We start from the raw sequence: 17,416 nt of genomic DNA, 5'->3' as shown, positions 1-17,416 counted from the left end.
AAAGTGTAAATAGTTGAGCTCCCAGCAGTGATCCCTGTGGCACTCCACGAGTTACAATTTGCCCATCTGAAAATGACCCATTTATCTGGACTATTCTGGGGTGAGGGGGTACACTGACCACGAATAGATTCTGCTAACTATAATGAGGTTTGTTTACTCTTTACAGTGTTTTGAATTGTGTGTTTAACTGAAGTCAGACGTTGAGTGCAGTTACCCGCGGGCACTGGGCTGTTTCTGGTGAATGAATGTGGACAGTGTTAGTGGGGAATAGATTTGTGTGGGATCATTCTGTGCTAAACGCTTTGCTGGGCTGTGGGTTTGCCTCAGTCCCAGTGAAGAAGTGCTGTTGAATCACAAACCCGCCAGAGATTTAAACCCTATGGTCAATCTGTGTGACGTCATTGTGGCTGGGGGAAAGATTCCTTCTAGTCTGTCTAGGACCACTTACACTGAGACACAACATCCAGGGACCACTTACACTGAGACACAAAATCCAGGGACCACTTACACTGAGACACCAAATCCAGGGACCACTTACACTGAGACACCAAATCGAGGACCACTTAACTGAGACACCAAATCGAGGACCACTTACACTGAGACACCAAATCGAGGACCACTTACACTGAGACACCAAATCGAGGACCACTTAACTGAGACACCAAATCGAGGACCACTTAACTGAGACACTAAATCCAGGGACCACTTACACAGACACCAAATCCAGGGACCACTTACACTGAGACACCAAATCCAGGGACCACTTACACTGAGACACCAAATCCAGGACCACTTACAGTGAGACACCAAATCCAGGGACCACTTACAGTGAGACACCAAATCCAGGGACCACTTACACAGAGACACCAAATCCAGGGACCACTTACACAGACTACAAAATGGGAATGGGAGAGCCTCAGTATGGGGAATGGTTGTGGTTGTGAATCCAGCTGTAGTGAGGGCGGAAGGTGGGTAATGGACGAAGTTGTGACGGTGGAATTAGACGGGGACTGGTGGGGCCTGGTGACAGGTTATTGTCAGAAGCCCTTTTCAGACAGGCCAATAATTGGATGTAACCAGCACAACATCTGGATCTGACTGTTCTTGTCCCAAAATCCCAAAGTCTAATGTCCCTGATGTTTTTTTCTGTCGGAAATGTTGAGATGTGAAAGAATTGGAGGAAAGTGGACTCGGTCAGAAAGAAGGTTCCTGGAATGAACAATTCATGAGGCTGTTTTGTGACTTGTCTGCGTGTGGTTTAAAAAAAATGAAATTAAAATCGACGCGTCTAGTAACACGGTGTTGTCAATTGTAGTTTCTAACCTTAATCACTAACTCATAAACCGAACATCGTATTGACTATCCACAAATAGCCCCAACCACTAACCCTAAACCTACACCCAAACCCCAGCCTGAACCAAAGTTTATTGACATGGGTCAATGGAGGATCTAATGAACTGATAAAGGAAGTATTTGAAACAATGATCTTGATTAAAGAAATAGTGCAAGGTATGTTAGCAACAAGAGATTCAATCAACGAGATCAGCAATGAGAGTTACAAAGATCAGAACATTTCAAAGGGTCTCACATGCAATATGTGTGGAGGAGTTTAAAAAAAAATCAGATCCAAAAAGGGTTAAATGGTACAGAAAATAACAGATTTAAAATCTTATGCAAGATAGGTCTATAAAGGATGGGTCAACAGAACTTCAGAGAAGTGTAAAGTGAGACACTACATCACACCCACAACAAGCTTGGGATTTGATGTGGTAGAATGAGAACTAGATGAGAACTGAAATAATCTAGAGTAAGAAAAGGCCCAAAAATGGAACAGTGGGTAACAGAACATCAATTAGTCTCTTATCATGGAGAAATCAAATATTCAACACACTGTGTTTGAAAAAAAGCTGATTTATTTAATATTTATCCAGAATATTAAACTCAAGCCCAGTTATAGGGGTTATTAATATCAGCAGAAATAAAGCATGATTTCCATAGTGAACATGATTCAGTCCAGGATGTGGTTAACAGCAGCAAAAACAGCAGAATCCAAAATGCTGCAGTTAGTTGTGAACTCGCTGGTGTCTCAGCAGAGAGCATGTTTGAGTGAATCCCTTCCCACACTCAGTGCAGGTGAACAGTCTCCTCCGCGTGAATTCGCTGGTGTCTGAACAGAGAGCATGACTGAGTGAATCCTTTCCCACACTCTGCAGGTGAATGGTCTCTTCAGTGTGAGTACGTGGTGCGTCAGCTGATCCTTTGTGCTTTTAAAGCTCTTCTCACAGTCAGAACATTGAAATGAAGTCTCAACAGTGTGAATAAGTTGGTGTGTCAGAAGATGGGATGATTGAAGTCATCCCTTCCCACACTCAATGCATGTGATCGGTCTCTCCCCCATGTGAACTCGCTTGTGCGTCTGGAGCTTGGATAACAGAGTGAATCCCTTCCTGCACATGGACCAAGTGAGTGGCCTCTCCCCAGTGTGAATACGTCACTGAATATCCAGCTGGGATGGGTAATTAAATCCCTTTCCACATTCCCACGGTTTCCCTGTGGTACGGGAGTCCTTGTCTCCAGATTGGATGATCAGTTGAAGCCTCATTTTTGTCAGGCTGCGTAACTGGTTAAAGCTCTTTCCACAGTCAGTGCATTGGAACAATCTCACTCGGTGCTTTTCCAGTCACACTGATGTTTGAAATTTTTTGCCATGGACAGAACAGGCAAACATTTCTCCTTCCACATTCAAAGACCGATAATGTTCAGGTCCTGCTCAATGGAGTGACTGTCAGATCTTGACGTGATGTTTGGTTTGATTGTAGCTAATACCATGTTTAGTTAATTAGTAGGTTTGAGACTGTCAGCAACATTAATACCTTATTAAGAAATATAAGATGAACAGATTCTCTGTCCTCTTCCATATCTTATATTGATCCATCAATCAGAGTAAACATGCAAGTCCCGCATGTCCACAGTAACTGACACGAGGTCAGCCCACTGGATGGAACCTCGGGCGCCCTGAGCTTGATCTCTGGTGTCTCCAGTCCTGACTGCTCCCTTACATCAGTCTCCCCTCACTTTTATACCCTGCAATGATCCATCTCTGGCACCGGACTCTTCTGTGTCTTCTCTGCTGGGTTTTGGCAGGAAGCTGGGAAAGGACAGCTGGAACTTCTCTAATCTGTGATTTGCAAGGACATTTCCCTGGTTCCCAGCAGTTACTTTTCTTCAGTAATTTTCTCATTAACCCTAAACTACTCTGCCTGCTGTTAGTTGTTATTTCTTATAGTTTCACAATTATAGATCTACACATCACACATTCTAATCTAACCTATTCTATTCCTCACTCTGGCTTAAGCTTATATTGTGGTTACTAACAGACAGACCTGTTCTTTCCCCTGATCTGATTACAGATTCCAACAAATGGGTTCAGTAAATGGAATGTCTTATCAGTGTTGCCATGGTGACCTGTCTTCAGTGAATCGATTGTTTGAGTTTCTAACTTAGACTAAACTTCTCTTTCCTATAATACATATTTAAGTCAATGTATTTTAGCCATTTTATGTTGATAAAGTGGTTAAAAAAGCACATGATCCTAGGTTTTATACATAAGGGTGTAGTGTATAAATGGGCAGAGGATATGTAAACCTGAACAAATCATTGGTTAGGCTGCAGTTGGAATATTGTGTTAGCTTTTGGACATCTTATACCAGAGGGATGACGAGGCCATGGAGAGGATGCCGAGAGATTCACTGAGATGTTACCAGGGAAGAGAGGCTTTAGTTATCGGGAGAGATTGGAGAAACTGGGATCTTTTCATTAGAACAAAGGTTACTCTCATGTACAAAGCCCAGCTCCCCATACCTTCCCAGAGTGCCTCTCCTAGCCTTGGTATCCAGGAAAGGTATTGGTAACAAGTCCCTGATAACTAAATAACTTAATTTGTGATCTGAGGGAGGTGTTCAAGATGTAATCAGGTAAATGAGGAAAAACTATTTCCACCAGTCGGTGAGTCAGTAACTCGAGGGCATCAAATTCAAATCATCACCAAAAGGCTCAGACCCAGGGAGGAACTATCGAGCACACTGTACAACAATGTTCGGGACACTCACTGTTCCTCCGGATCTGTGTCCGGGGGAGGAACTGATGGGTTTCTCTTATCTTTGGGTTAAATGATGTTCTCATCGAGGTGGTGGATATCAGCATTGGAGATTGGGGTATTCTGAGCACCTAGTGTCTGCCTGAGGCACTCTCCAGTCAGGTACAGCATGGGGTAGATACAGATTAAAGCTCCCTTTACACTGTCTCATCAAACACTCCCAGGGCAGGTACAGCACGGGTTAGATACATAGTAAAGCTCCCTTCACACTGTCTCATCAAACACTCCCAGGGCAGGTACAGCAAGAGTTAGATACAGAGTAAAGCTCCCTCAACACTGTCCCATCAAATACTCCCAGGGCAGGTATAGCATGGGTTAGATACAGAGTAAAGCTCCCTCCACACTGTCTCATCAAGCACTCCCAGGGCGGGTACAGCACGGGTTAGATACAGATAAAGTTCCCTCTATACTGTCCCATCAAACACTCCCAGGGCAGGTATAGCATGGGTTAGATACAGAGTAAAGCTCCCTCCACACTGTCTCATCAAGCACTCCCAGGGCGGGTACAGCACGGGTTAGATACAGATAAAGTTCCCTCTATACTGTCCCATCAAACACTCCCAGGGCAGGTACAGCACGGGTTAGATACAGAGTAAAGATCCCTCCACACTGTCCCATCAAACACTCCCAGGGCAGGTACCTGGATGTCTTACCGATACCTTCCCTGGATACCAAGGCTAGGAGTGACAATCTGAAAGATATAGAAATCTAGGGTTTGTCCATGAGAGTAACCGAAGGAATGCGAACTGAAATAATCGTGAGTAATGATCGGGTGTCAGTTGTGGCTCAGTGGTAGCACTCTCATCTCTGAGTCAGTAGGTTGTGGGTTCAAGTCCACCTGTAGATACTTGAGCACAAAATCTAGGCTGACATTCCAATGCAGTACTGAGGGATTGCTGCACTGTCTGTGTTGCCATCTTTTAGATGAATCGCTCAATTGAGGCTCCATCATCCCTCAACCAATATCACTAAAACAGATTATCTGGCCAGTATCACATCGCTGTTCGTGGCAGCTTGCTGTGTGCAAATTGTCTGCTGCACTTCCTACATTGCAACAGTGAATGCACTTCAAATGTACTTTGACGTTGTTGTATCCTATTGGCTGTAAAGCACGAGGTCCTGAGGTCATGTGAGGTGCTACATAAGGACAAGTCTTTATTGAACAAAGGAGATAAGGCCCAAAAATGGAACAGTCGGTAACAGGATATCGATTAGTCTCCTCTTATCTTGGAGACATCAAGGAATCAGCACAATGTGTGCTTGAACCAAAGCTGATTTATTTGTCAGATATCCATAAAATTAACCTCCAGCTCAGTTACAGGGAAAACAAAGCCCAACAATCAGAATGAACATGGTTCAGTCCTGGATGTGATTAACAGCTGCAGTAAGAGCAGAATCCAACCCCTGCAGTCACTTGTGAACTCGCTGGTGTCTCAGTAGGTGGGACGATCGAGCGAATCCCTTCCCACACATGGAGCAGGTGAATGGCCTCTCTCCAGTGTGAGTGCGTTTGTGTCTCATCAGATCATTTCTGCTTTTAAATCTCTTCTCACAGTCAGAACATTTAAACGGTCTCTCATTGGTGTGAACAACTTGGTGTGCAGTGAGGCTGGCTGCCACAGAGAATCCCTTCCCACACACAGAGCAGGTGAACGGCCTCTCCCCAGTGTGAGTGCGTTGGTGGGTCAGCAGGTTGGATGAACTAGTAAATCCCTTCCCACACATGGAGCAGGTGAACGGCCTCTCCCCAGTGTGAATGCGTTGGTGTACCATCAGATAATTTCTGCTTTTAAAGCTCTTCTCACAGACAGAACATTTAAACGGTCTCCTATTGGTGTGAACAAGTTGGTGTGCAGTGAAGTGGGATGACTGAGTGAATCCCTTCCCACACTCAGAGCAGGTAAACGGCCTCTCGACAGTGTGAACTTGCTGGTGAGCCAGAAGGTGGGGTGAATTAGTGAATCCCTTTCCACACACGGAGCCGGTGAATGGCCTCTCGACAGTGTGAGTGCGCTGGTGTCTCAGGTGGTGAGATGATTTCATGAATCCTTTCCCACACACAGAGCAGACGAACGGTCTCTCTCTGGCGTGATCTCGCTGGTGATCAGTGAGGTGAGATGAACAAGTGAATCCCTTCCCACACATGGAGCAGGTGAACGGCCTCTCCCCAGTGTGACTGCGTCGATGAATTTCCAGTTGAGATGGGTAATGGAATTCCTTCCCACAATCCCCACATTTCCACAGTTTCTCTGTGGTGCGGATGACCTTGTGTCTCTCCAGGTTGGATGATCAGTTGAAGCCTTTCACACACAGAACACGTGTACGGTTTCTTCCCGCTATGAATGGTGTGATATTTTTTCAGGCTGTGTAACTAGTTAAAGCTCTACAGTCAGTGCACTGGAACACTCTCACTCGGTTGTGTGCGTCTCGGTGCTTTTCCAGTCACACTGATGTTTGAAATCTTTTCCCACAGACAGAACAGACAAACATTTCTCCTTCCACATTCAAAGGATGATGATATTCAGGTTGTGGTGAATCGAGTGACTGTTACATCTTGATGTGATGCTTGGTTCGAGTTTCCCATCTGCAAACCCTCCCCTTCTAATACCTTGTAAAAGGAGTTTCCAAAATCATCACTAAGGACAGGATAGAAATTCAGATCGGACAATTCTAGTTTCTATGGTACACACATTCCTCTCTGGTTTCTCCACAGCTGTAAATCACCGTCTCACACTCTCCCTACTCCCTGTGCTAAAATTCAAACCCATTATACCACCTCCAACATTTTTTCCTTCTCACTGAAGATGCTGACTCTGGCTGGGTTCAGTTCTACACTCACTGGTTCCCCTCCATCGCCCTCTCCTCCCTTGAAAGTGCTGACTCTGGCTGGGTTCAGTTCTACACTCACTGGTTCCCCTCCCTCTCCTCCCCTGAAGGTGCTGACTCTGGCTGGGTTCAGTTCTACACTCACTGGTTCCCCTCCCTCTCCTCCCCTGAAGGTGCTGACTCTGGCTGGGTTCAGTTCTACACTCACTGGTTCCCCTCCCTCTCCTCCCCTGAAGGTGCTGACTCTGGCTGGGTTCAGTTCTACACTCACTGGTTCCCCTCCCTCTCCTCCCCTGAAGGTGCTGACTCTGGCTGGGTTCAGTTCTACACTCACTGGTTCCCCTCCCCTGAAGGTGCTGACAGTGGCTGGGCTCAGTTCTACACTCACTGATTCCCCTCCCTCTCCTCCCCTGAAGGCGCTGACTCTGGCTGGGTTCAGTTTTACACTCACCAGTTTCTCTCAAATATGTGACCCATGTGCCCAATCTCTACGCGTGAACCTCGACAGTGAGTGTCGACGGGCTATTCCACTGTCCTCACCCGAGGCCTCACACGTGCATTTTCCAGCAGGGTAACTGGAGCCTACTCCCAATGACTCAGTGGGTAAAGGCACCGCCCAATGTGACTGAGTCCTAGGAACAGGAAGGACCCAGGTTTAATCCTGTCTGCATATCCTCCCCTTCCAAAAAGCTGTTTGCAAAAGTCATCACTGTAAGTAGGAACATAGGAACAGGAATAGGCCATTCAGCCCCTGGAGCATGTTCCACCATTCAATTCGATCGTGGCTGATCAGTATTTTAACTCCGTCTACCTGCCTTGGTTCCATCGCCCTTAATACCCTTGCCTAAGAAGAATTCATCAATCTCAGTTTTGGAATTTTCAACTGGCCCCCAGCCTCAATTTTAGGGGAACAGAGTTCCGGATTTCCACTACCCTTTAAGAACATAAGAAATAAGGGAAAGAGTAGGCAATATGGCCCCTCGAGCCAACTCTATCAGTCAATAAGATCAAGGCCGACCTTCGACCTCAACTCTACTTTCCCGCACTATTCCCAGATCCCTTGATTCCTTTAAAATCATAGAACCTTACAGCATGGAACGAGGCCATTTCGGCCCATCGTGTTTGTGCTGGCCAACAAGAGGCTATCCAGCCTAATCCCACTTTCCAGCTCTAGGTCTGCAGGTTACGGCACTTCAAGTGCACATCCAAGTACTTTTTAAATGTGGTGAGGGTTTCTGCCTCTACCATTCTTTCAGGCAGTGAGTTCCAGACCCCCACAACCCTCTGCGGGAAGAAATTTACCCTCAAATCCCCTCTAAACCTTCTAGCAATTACGTTAAATTTATGCCCCCTGGATGTTGACCACTGCCAAGGGAAATAGGCCCTTTTAATGCACTATATCGAGTCCCCTCATAATTTTATACATCTCAATGAGGTCTCCCCTCAGCATCCTCTGTTCCAAGGAAAACAAATCCAGCCTATCCAATCTGTCCTCATAGCTAAGATTCTCCACTCCCAGCAACATCCTCGTAAATCTCCTCTGTACCCTCTCCAGTGCAATCACATCCTTCCTGTAATGTGGTGACCAGAACTGCACGCAGTACTCCAACTGTGGCCTAACTAGTGTTTTATACAGTTCAAGCATAACCCCGTTCTTGTACTCTGTGCCTCGGCTAATAAAGGCAAGCATTCCGTATGCCTTCTTAACTGCCTTATCTACCTGGCCTGCTACTTTCAGGGATCTGTGGACATGCACTCCCAGGTCTCTTTGTTCCTCTACACTTCTCAGTGTCCTACCATTTAATGCGTATTCCCTTTCCTTGCTAGCCCTCCCCAAATGTATTACCTCACACTTCTCTGGATTAAATTCCATTTGCCACTGTTCTGCCCACCTGACCAGTTGATTGATATCTTCCTGCAGTCTGCAGCTTTCTTCTTCATTATCAGCCACACGGCCGATTTTAGTATCATCTGCAAACTTCTTAATCATATCCCCTATATTCAAGTCTAGATCATTGATGTATACCACAAAAATGAAGGGATCTAGTGCTGAGCCCTGGGAGTCCCACATGAAACATCCTTCCAGTCACAAAAACTCCCATCAACCATTACCCTTTGCTTCCTGCCTCTGAGCCAATTTGGATCCAACTTGCCACTTTTCCCTGAATCCCATGGGCTTTTACTTTCATGACTAGTCTGCCATGTGGGACCTTATCAAAGTGTCAAAATGTCTATTGATCTCAGCCCTGTTAATACTCAAAGACTGAGCATCCACAGCCCTCTGGGATAGAGAATTCCAAAGATTCACAGTGAAGAAATTCCTCCTCATCTCAATCTTAAATGACCGACTCCTTATCCTGAGACTATGACCCCCTAGTTCGAGACTCTTCAGTCAGGAGAAACATTTGTGTGAGGAAGTGCTTCATGGCATCACCCTTGATTGGCCTAGCTCTAATTTTAAGGTTCTGTCCCTTTCACCAGAGGAAATCGTTTCTCTATCTACCCTGTTAACTGAACATAAAGGAAATAAATGACTTTTAAACACCTGGTCCACATGGCACTGAAGTGTCTGAAACTCATGATAGGAACTCCAGGAAAACAAAATACTGACAAATGTTAAACTGTTTTGTTCACAAAAGAAATCTCAATTTAACTATTAAAAGATAAATTGTTTAACAGGGGTTCACACTGACTCACCTGTCAGGCCGCCCCTCGAGCACCACGATTAGTTGCAGAACACACCGCTCCCTGAGCCCTCCGGCCTCTGAGCTCTCTTCCTGTTGGTTCCCAGGGCAATCAATCACCCCTCACCAACATTACGCCGCCAGATGAAGTTGAGGGGCTCAGAGGAAGAAATAAAACGAGGCTGTGAATCTGAGTTAATAAATAAATTAGAGAAGCATGACTACATTTATAAATTTAACGATTTAAAGTCAAGTCAAATGAATTGTTACAATTAATATATTCCTTTTGCACCAAGTGGGAAACAAGTGATGTGTGGGCTGTGCAGAGTGTCTGTGCCCAGTTACACAGTGTGTCCCTGTCTCATCGCTCCAAATACACATGTTTCAGCTCACATCCAACTGACTGGATAAACCTCGCCCGTCTAAACTCCATCACAGAAATACCAGCATTTGATGTTTAGTTATACTAAACCTTTATAAAACACTGGTTAGGCCTCAGCTGGCACATTGTGTTCGATTGTGGGCACCACACTTTCAGAAGGATGTATACACTTTAGAGAGGGTGCAGAAGAGATTTACTAGAATGGTACCAAGGATGAGGGACCTCAGTTATGTGGCAATACTGGAGAAGCTGCAGTTATTCTCCTCGGAGCAGAAAAGTTTAAGAGGAGATTTCATTAAAGTGTTCAAAATCATGAACAATTTTAACAAGGAGAAACTTTTCCAGTGGCAGAAGGGTTGGTAACCTGAGGAGACAGAATAAGGTGATTGGCAAAAGAAGCAGAGGCGACATGAGGAAACATTTTATAAGCAGCGAGTTGTTGCAATCTGGAATGCACTGCCTGAAAGGGTGGTGGACGCAGATTCAATAGTAACTTTCAAAAGTGAATTGGATAAATACTAAAGGGACAATATTTGCAGAGCTATTGGGAAAGATCAGGGGAGTGGAACTAACTGGATAGATCTGCCATAGAGGTAACTGGGAGGGTCGATGGGGGTAGTGCATTTGATGGAGTGTATATGTATTTTAACAAGGCTTTTGATGAGGTCCCACATGCCAGACTGGTCACCAAAATAAAAGCCCATGGGATCCAAGGCAAAGTTGGATCCAAAATTGGCTCAGAGGTAGAAAGCAAAGGGTAATGGGCTGCAGGAAGATATCAATGGACTGGTCAGGTGGGCAGAACAGTTACAAATGGAACTTAATCCGGAGAAGTGTGAGGTAGTGCATTTGGGGTGGGCTAACAAGACAAGGGAATTCACATTAATGGTAGGACATTGAGAAGTGTAGAGGAACAGACGGACTTTGGAGTGCATGTCCACAGATCCCTGAAGGTAGCAGCACAGGTGGATAAGCTGGTTAAGAAGGCATTTGCGATACTTGCCTTTATTAGCCTAGGCACAGAATGTAAGAGCAGGGAGGTTATGCTTGAACTGTATAAAATACTATTTAGGCTACAGCAAGAGTACTGCGTGCAGTTCAAGTCACCACATTACAGGAAAGATGTGATTGCACCAGAGAGGGTAAAAACATTTACGAGGATGTTGCCTGGACTGGAGAATTTTAGCTATGAGGAAAGATTGGATAGGCTGGGGTTGTTTTCTTTGGAACACAGGATGTAGAGGTGGAACCTCATTGAGGTGTATAAAATTATGAGGGGTATAAAATTATGAGGGGTCTGGATAGAGTGGATAGCAAGGACCTTTTTCCCTTAGCAGAGGATTCAGCCATGGCTCAGTGGGTAGCACTCTCACCTCTGAGTCAGAAGGTTGAGAGTTCAAGTCCCGCTCCAGGGACTTGAGCACAAAAATCTAGGCTGACACTCCAGTGCAGTGCTGAGGGAGTGCCGCACTGTTGGAGATGCTATCTTTCTGATGAGACATTAAACCAAGGCACCGCCTGTTATCTCTGGTGGACATAAAATATCCCATGGCACTATTTTGAAGGTATCCCCGTTGTCCTGGCAATATTTATCCATCAATCAACATAACAAAAACAGTTTATCTGGTAATTATCACATTAACAACATAAGAACAAGATAAGAAATAGGAGCAGGAGTAGGCCATTTGGCCCCTTGAGCCTGCTCTACCATTTAATAAGATCAAGGCTTTTCTGATCATGGACTCAGCTCCACTTCCCTGCCAGCTCCCCATAACCCTTTATTCCCTTATCGCTCTAAAATCTGTCTATCTCCGCCTTAAATATATTCAATGACTCAGCTTCCACAGCTCTCTGGGGCAAAGAATTCCACAGATTTGCAACCCTCAGACAAGAAATCCCTCCTTATCTCAGTTTTAAATGGGTGGCCTCTTATTCTGAAATTGTGAGTGGAATTATCCTCACTGCATCCACCTTGTCAAGCCCCCTCATTCTCTTATAAGTTTCAATAAGATCACCTCTCATCCGTCTGAACTCCAATGAGTACAGGCCCAACCTACTCAACCTATCTTCATAAGTCAACCCCCTCAGCTCCAGAATCAAACTAGTGAACCTTCTCTGAACTGCCTCCATTGCAAGTATAGCCTTGCTTCAATATGGAGACCAAAACTGTACGCAGTACTCCAGGTGTGGCCTTGTACAGATGTAGCAGGAATTATCTGGTGTACATTTATTGCAAGGGGAATACTATATTCCCCTTGCAATAAATGCCAACATTCCATTTGCCTTCCTGATTACTTGCTGTACCTGCATACTAACTTTTGTGTTTCATGCACAAGGATCCCTAGGTCTTTCTGTACTGCAGCACTTTGCAATTTTTCTCCATTTAAATTATAATTTGCTTTTCTATTTTTTCTGCCAAAATGGATAACCTCATTTCCCACATTATACTCCATCTGCCAAATTTTTGCCCACTCACTTAGCCTGTCCATATCCCTTTGCAGATTTTATGTGTACTCCTCACAACTTGCTTTCCCACCCATTTTTATATCATCAGCAGCAAACTTGGCTACATTGCACTCGGTCTCTTCATCCAAGTCATTAATATAGATTGTAAATAGTTGAGTGTGGGATTAATCATGCTTTAATCGGTATTTGCCACTTAAGGTAAGTGTTGACTTCGTTCAATGTCTGTCAGCTTCTGGTATAGTTTGTGAAGGTGGGCTCATTCTGTATCTCTCAGTCTCCGGTACAGTTTATGGAAGTGGTATTGATTCTGTAACTCTCATTCTCTGGTACGGTGAGTGAGTGTGGGAGTCTCTCTGTATCTCTCAGTATCTGGTACAGTGAGTCTGGGATTCATTCTGTATCTCTCAGTCTCTGGTACAGTGAGTGAGTCTGGGATTCACTCTGTATCTCTCAGTCTCTGGTACAGTTTATGGAGGTGGTATTGATTCTGTAACTCTCAGTCTCTGATACAGTGCATGAGTCTGGGATTCATTCTGTATCTCTCAGTCTCTGATACAGTGAGTGAGTCTGAGATTCATTCTGTATCTCTCAGTCTCTGGTACGGTGAGTGCGGGATTCATTCTGTATTTCTCAGTCTCTGGTACAGTGAGTGAGTCTGAGATTCACTCTGTATCTCTCAGTCTCTGGTACAGTGAGTGAGTCTGGGATTCATTCTGTATCTCAGTCTCTGGTAAGTTAGTGATTGCGGGATACATTCTGTATCTTTCAGTGTCTGGTACAGTGAGTGTGGGATTCACTCTGTATCTATCAGTCTCTGGTACAGTGAGTGTGGGATTCACTCTGTATCTATCAGTCTCTGGTACAGTGAGTGTGGGATTCACTCTGTATCTATCAGTCTCTGGTACAGTGAGTGTGGGATTCACTCTGTATCTATCAGTCTCTGGTACAGTGAGTGTGGGATTCACTCTGTATCGATCAGTCTCTGGTACAGTGAGTGTGGGATTCACTCTGTATCGATCAGTCTCTGGTACAGTGAGTGTGGGATTCACTCTGTATCTCTCAGTCTCTGGTACAGTGAGTGTGGGATTCACTCTGTATCTCTCAGTCTCTGGTACTGTTAGTGATTGCGGGATACATTCTATATCTTTCAGTCTGAACTTTATGATGTGGATTTATTCTATACCTTTCAGATACTATTTGTCTATTCTCTCTGATAGTTAATTTGTCACTATGGCTGCACTATTGTGAGATTAACATTGTGCCTTTCCAGCTGATAATGGGTGTGTATTTTGACTGGGATTGATGTATCTACCTGTGAACAGTACTGAGTTATGGTGAAATGTTAACAACTTCTGTTTGATTGCTGGATTGAAAATGTATATCTGGAAATTGGGATCATTGCGGGACTGACCACTTCTGCTGTCTATGAGTGTGGAATTGATATTAAGAACATAAGAAATAGGAGCAGGAGTAGGCCATGCGGCCCTTCGAGCCTGCTCCACCATTTAATACGATCATGGCTGATCCGATCATGGATTCAGGTCCACTTCCCTGCCCGTGCCCATAACCCCTTATTTCCTTATCGGTTAAGTAACTGTCCATCTCTGTCTTAAATGTATTCAATGACCCAGCTTCCACAGCTCTCTGAGGCAGCAAATTCCATAGATTTATAACCCTCAGAGAAGAAATTTCTCCTCATCTGAGTTTTAAATGGGTGGCCCCTTATTCTAAGATTATGCCCCCTAGTTCTAGTCTCCCCTATCAGTGGAACCATCTTCTCTGCCCCCTCATAATCTTAGATGTTTCGATAAGATCACCTAAATTCCAATGAGTAGAGGCAAACCTACTCAACTATCCTCATAAGTCAATGCCCTCATCTTTGGAATCAACCCAGTGAACTTTCTCTGAACTGCCTCCAAAGCAAGTATATCCTTTCTTAGATATGGAAACCAAAATTGTACACAGTATTCCAGGTATGGCCTCACCACTACCCTGTATAACTGTAGCAAAACTTCACTGCATTTATACTCCATCCCCTTTGCAATAAAGGCCAAGATCCCATTGGCCTTCCTGATCACTTGCTGTACCTACATACTAACCTTGTGTTTCATGCACCAGATCCTGCTGTACTGCAGCACTTTGCAATTGTTCCCCATTTAAATAATAACTTGCTGTTTGATTTTTTTTTGCTAAAGTGCATAACTTCACACTTTCCAACATTATACTCCATCTGCCCAATTTTTGCCCACTCACATAGCCTGTCTATGTCCTCCTCATGCATTGCTTTTCCTCCCATCTTTGTATCATCATCAAACTTGGCTACGTTATATCCAGTCCCTTCTTCCAAGTCGTTAATATAGATTGTAAAAAGTTGGGGTCCCAGCACTGATCCCTGCGGCACCCCACTAATTACGGGTTGCCAACCAGAGAATGACCACTTATCCCAACTCTCACTTTTTTGTTAGTTAGCCAATCCTCTATCCATGCTAATATATTTCCCCCAATCCCATGAACTTTTATCTTGTGCAGTAACCTTTTATGTGGCATCTTGTCAAGTGCCTTCTGGAAGTCCAAATACACCACATCCACTGGTTTCCCTTTATCCACCCTGTTCGTTGCATCCTCAAAGAACTCCAACAAATGTTTCAAACATGACTTCCCCTTCATAAATCCATGCTGACTCTGCCTGACTGAATTATGCTTTTCCAAATGTCCTGGTACTGCTTTAATAATGGACTCCAACATTTTCCCAACCACAGATGTTAGGCTAACTGGTCTACAGTTTCCTGCTTTTTGTCTGCCTCCTTTTTCAAAAAGGGGTGTTACATTTTCAGTTTTCCAATCTGCTGGGACCTCCCCAGAATCCAGGGAATTTTGGTAAATTACAACCAATGAATACACTATCCCTGCCACTACTTCTCTCAAGACCCTAGGATGCAAGCCATCAGGTCTAGGGCATTTACCACCTCATTAGTGATTGTGATATGGCCCCCACCCCCCATAACCCCTTGACTATCCACTGGTGGGATATTTTTTGTCTCTTCTACCATAAAGACTGATGCAAAATATTTGGTCAGAGTTTCTGCCATCTCCATGTACCCCATCACCAATTCCCTGGTTTCGTCCTCTGAGTAATACCGTACCTACTGTGTGTACAAGGAGCCAGTTGCACTGTTCCTTATGTCTCAGGTGGCAGAAACTTCACATTTGTTCCTGTACCTTCAATTCCTTACCTGTAGGAAGAAATGGTATCTCTGATCATTCAAGAACAGGAGAAGTAGAAAATACTAAAGTGATGAATGTAATTGTTCAATTAATATTCGTTCTGAACATTCACAAAGAAAAGCCAGCGATACAAACAGTGTCAGTGTCTGACTCCACTGCAGCACTCAGCTTCTGCACACCAAGTGTGTTGGGCAGATTTACAGCAATTTACTGACATCCAGACACAACCCAACCCCTGCCCTGCTTCAGGAATGGGACTATCCGATGGAGCACGGACTTTTACACAGCTCAGATTGCTACTCCCCTTTCCCAGGGCACTAACCGTTCAACCAGAAACAAAGAGCCGCTGTTTAAAACGTGTCTTTCACATTTCTCACCCAGTGCCTGCAATAGATGCTCCTTGTATAAATCCTCAGTGTCCGGCTCTGCTTCCACTGCTCACTGTCCAATGACAACAAACACGGTGAGACTGGAACTAAAGCAGGAACGTTCACTACTGGTTTACAGGGAGAAAGCAGCAATGACTGTAAACAGCAGATCCTTCCCATTCTGTCTCCCTTACCCGGGACACACGCTGTCCACACACAGCCCGAGAATGGCCTCTCCCTTCCCCCACTCACTCCACGCACTGAGACCAGTTCTTGCTCCACTCCGCCTGTTACACACAGACCCCGACTCCGCCTGAACTTCCCCCGGACTCAGTGCTGATCTCTGAGCCCATCTGCGGACACGCTCCCAAAGCGAGGTGCTGCTGTAAGGAGGCTGCTGCTCGCTGCCTTACCCCGGGGCCGCGGTGTCTCCATTCCCGGCTGTTTAAACCATCTTTCTCCGCTCACTGAGTGAATGGCGCTCACAGGCAGGGCTGGGGGAGGGGAGGGCGCATGCGCTCTTCTGCTCACTGGAAATCGACACGGGGGCGGGGCTTAACCGCGCTTGCACAGCTCTCTGCAATAATTCAGCCTTTAAAAATCAAAGTGAACTTTTCCCGATTTACTTTTATCAGAATCTGAGCAAAGGAACTGGGCCTGGGGGGGGCAAGGACAGAGAATGTTTAAAGCTGGGGGCCTTGCCCCTTTGAGATGCTCAATTTGGGATCATTCCGTGCAGGGTGTTTTTCTCTTCGTGAGCCCGTCCTCACAAAATAATCCTGCAGAAACATCGGAGGGACGGGGGAGTAGGAGTGTTTGCTGGAACTGTGCAGGAGTTAATATCTGACAGAAACTGTCCCAGTTTAATTTAATCAGAGTGAAACATTCGGTCACTGAGAGTAATAACGAACGGCCCTGAGCTGCAAGATTACAGAGAGTACAACAGGCGAACGAGGGTTAAATGTGGGACCTTGTTTCTCTCACTCTCTGACACTGTCCCGCAGTGTGGATTAGTAATGTGTCTGTCTGTGGTACAATATCAGTGAGAGAGGGGACTGCATCTTCTGTCTCTCCAGTTGGATCTTTCAGGATAAAACCGGAGCTCACAGGTCAGTCTGGAACTGATACTGTGCATGTTTCTGTGTCTCACCGCCCTGCCTCGCGCTCCCCTGTCTCTCACTCAGTCCTCTGCCCCACCCCCCGCTCTCCCCACTCCCCCCTCTCCCCATCTCTCTCTGTGTTGCTATCCCCCTTTCTCTTGTACTGCTTGGAAAGGCGGTATACTGTTATTTAGCGTGATGTGGGAACA

The 17,416-nt window shown here is 45.2% G+C and overlaps 1 protein-coding gene across 1 annotated transcript; it reads right to left on the bottom strand.

Moving 5' to 3' along the window:
- Positions 1-1,893: 1,893 nt before the first annotated feature.
- Positions 1,894-16,580, bottom strand: LOC139273583 (zinc finger protein 239-like). The gene is made up of 4 exons (XM_070890524.1): positions 16,521-16,580; positions 15,658-15,747; positions 9,680-9,856; positions 1,894-6,764 (listed from the first exon to the last, which is right to left on the bottom strand). The coding sequence occupies exon 4, from the start codon at positions 6,299-6,301 to the stop codon at positions 5,567-5,569; it is 735 nt and encodes a 244-aa protein (XP_070746625.1). The 5' UTR covers positions 6,302-6,764; positions 9,680-9,856; positions 15,658-15,747; positions 16,521-16,580; the 3' UTR covers positions 1,894-5,566.
- Positions 16,581-17,416: the final 836 nt, after the last annotated feature.

The sequence above is a fragment of the Pristiophorus japonicus genome, chromosome 9 (genome assembly GCF_044704955.1).
Source record: "Pristiophorus japonicus isolate sPriJap1 chromosome 9, sPriJap1.hap1, whole genome shotgun sequence".
In the NCBI taxonomy this organism is placed as follows: domain Eukaryota; kingdom Metazoa; phylum Chordata; class Chondrichthyes; family Pristiophoridae; genus Pristiophorus; species Pristiophorus japonicus.
This window is presented reverse-complemented; position numbering and strand designations above follow the sequence as displayed.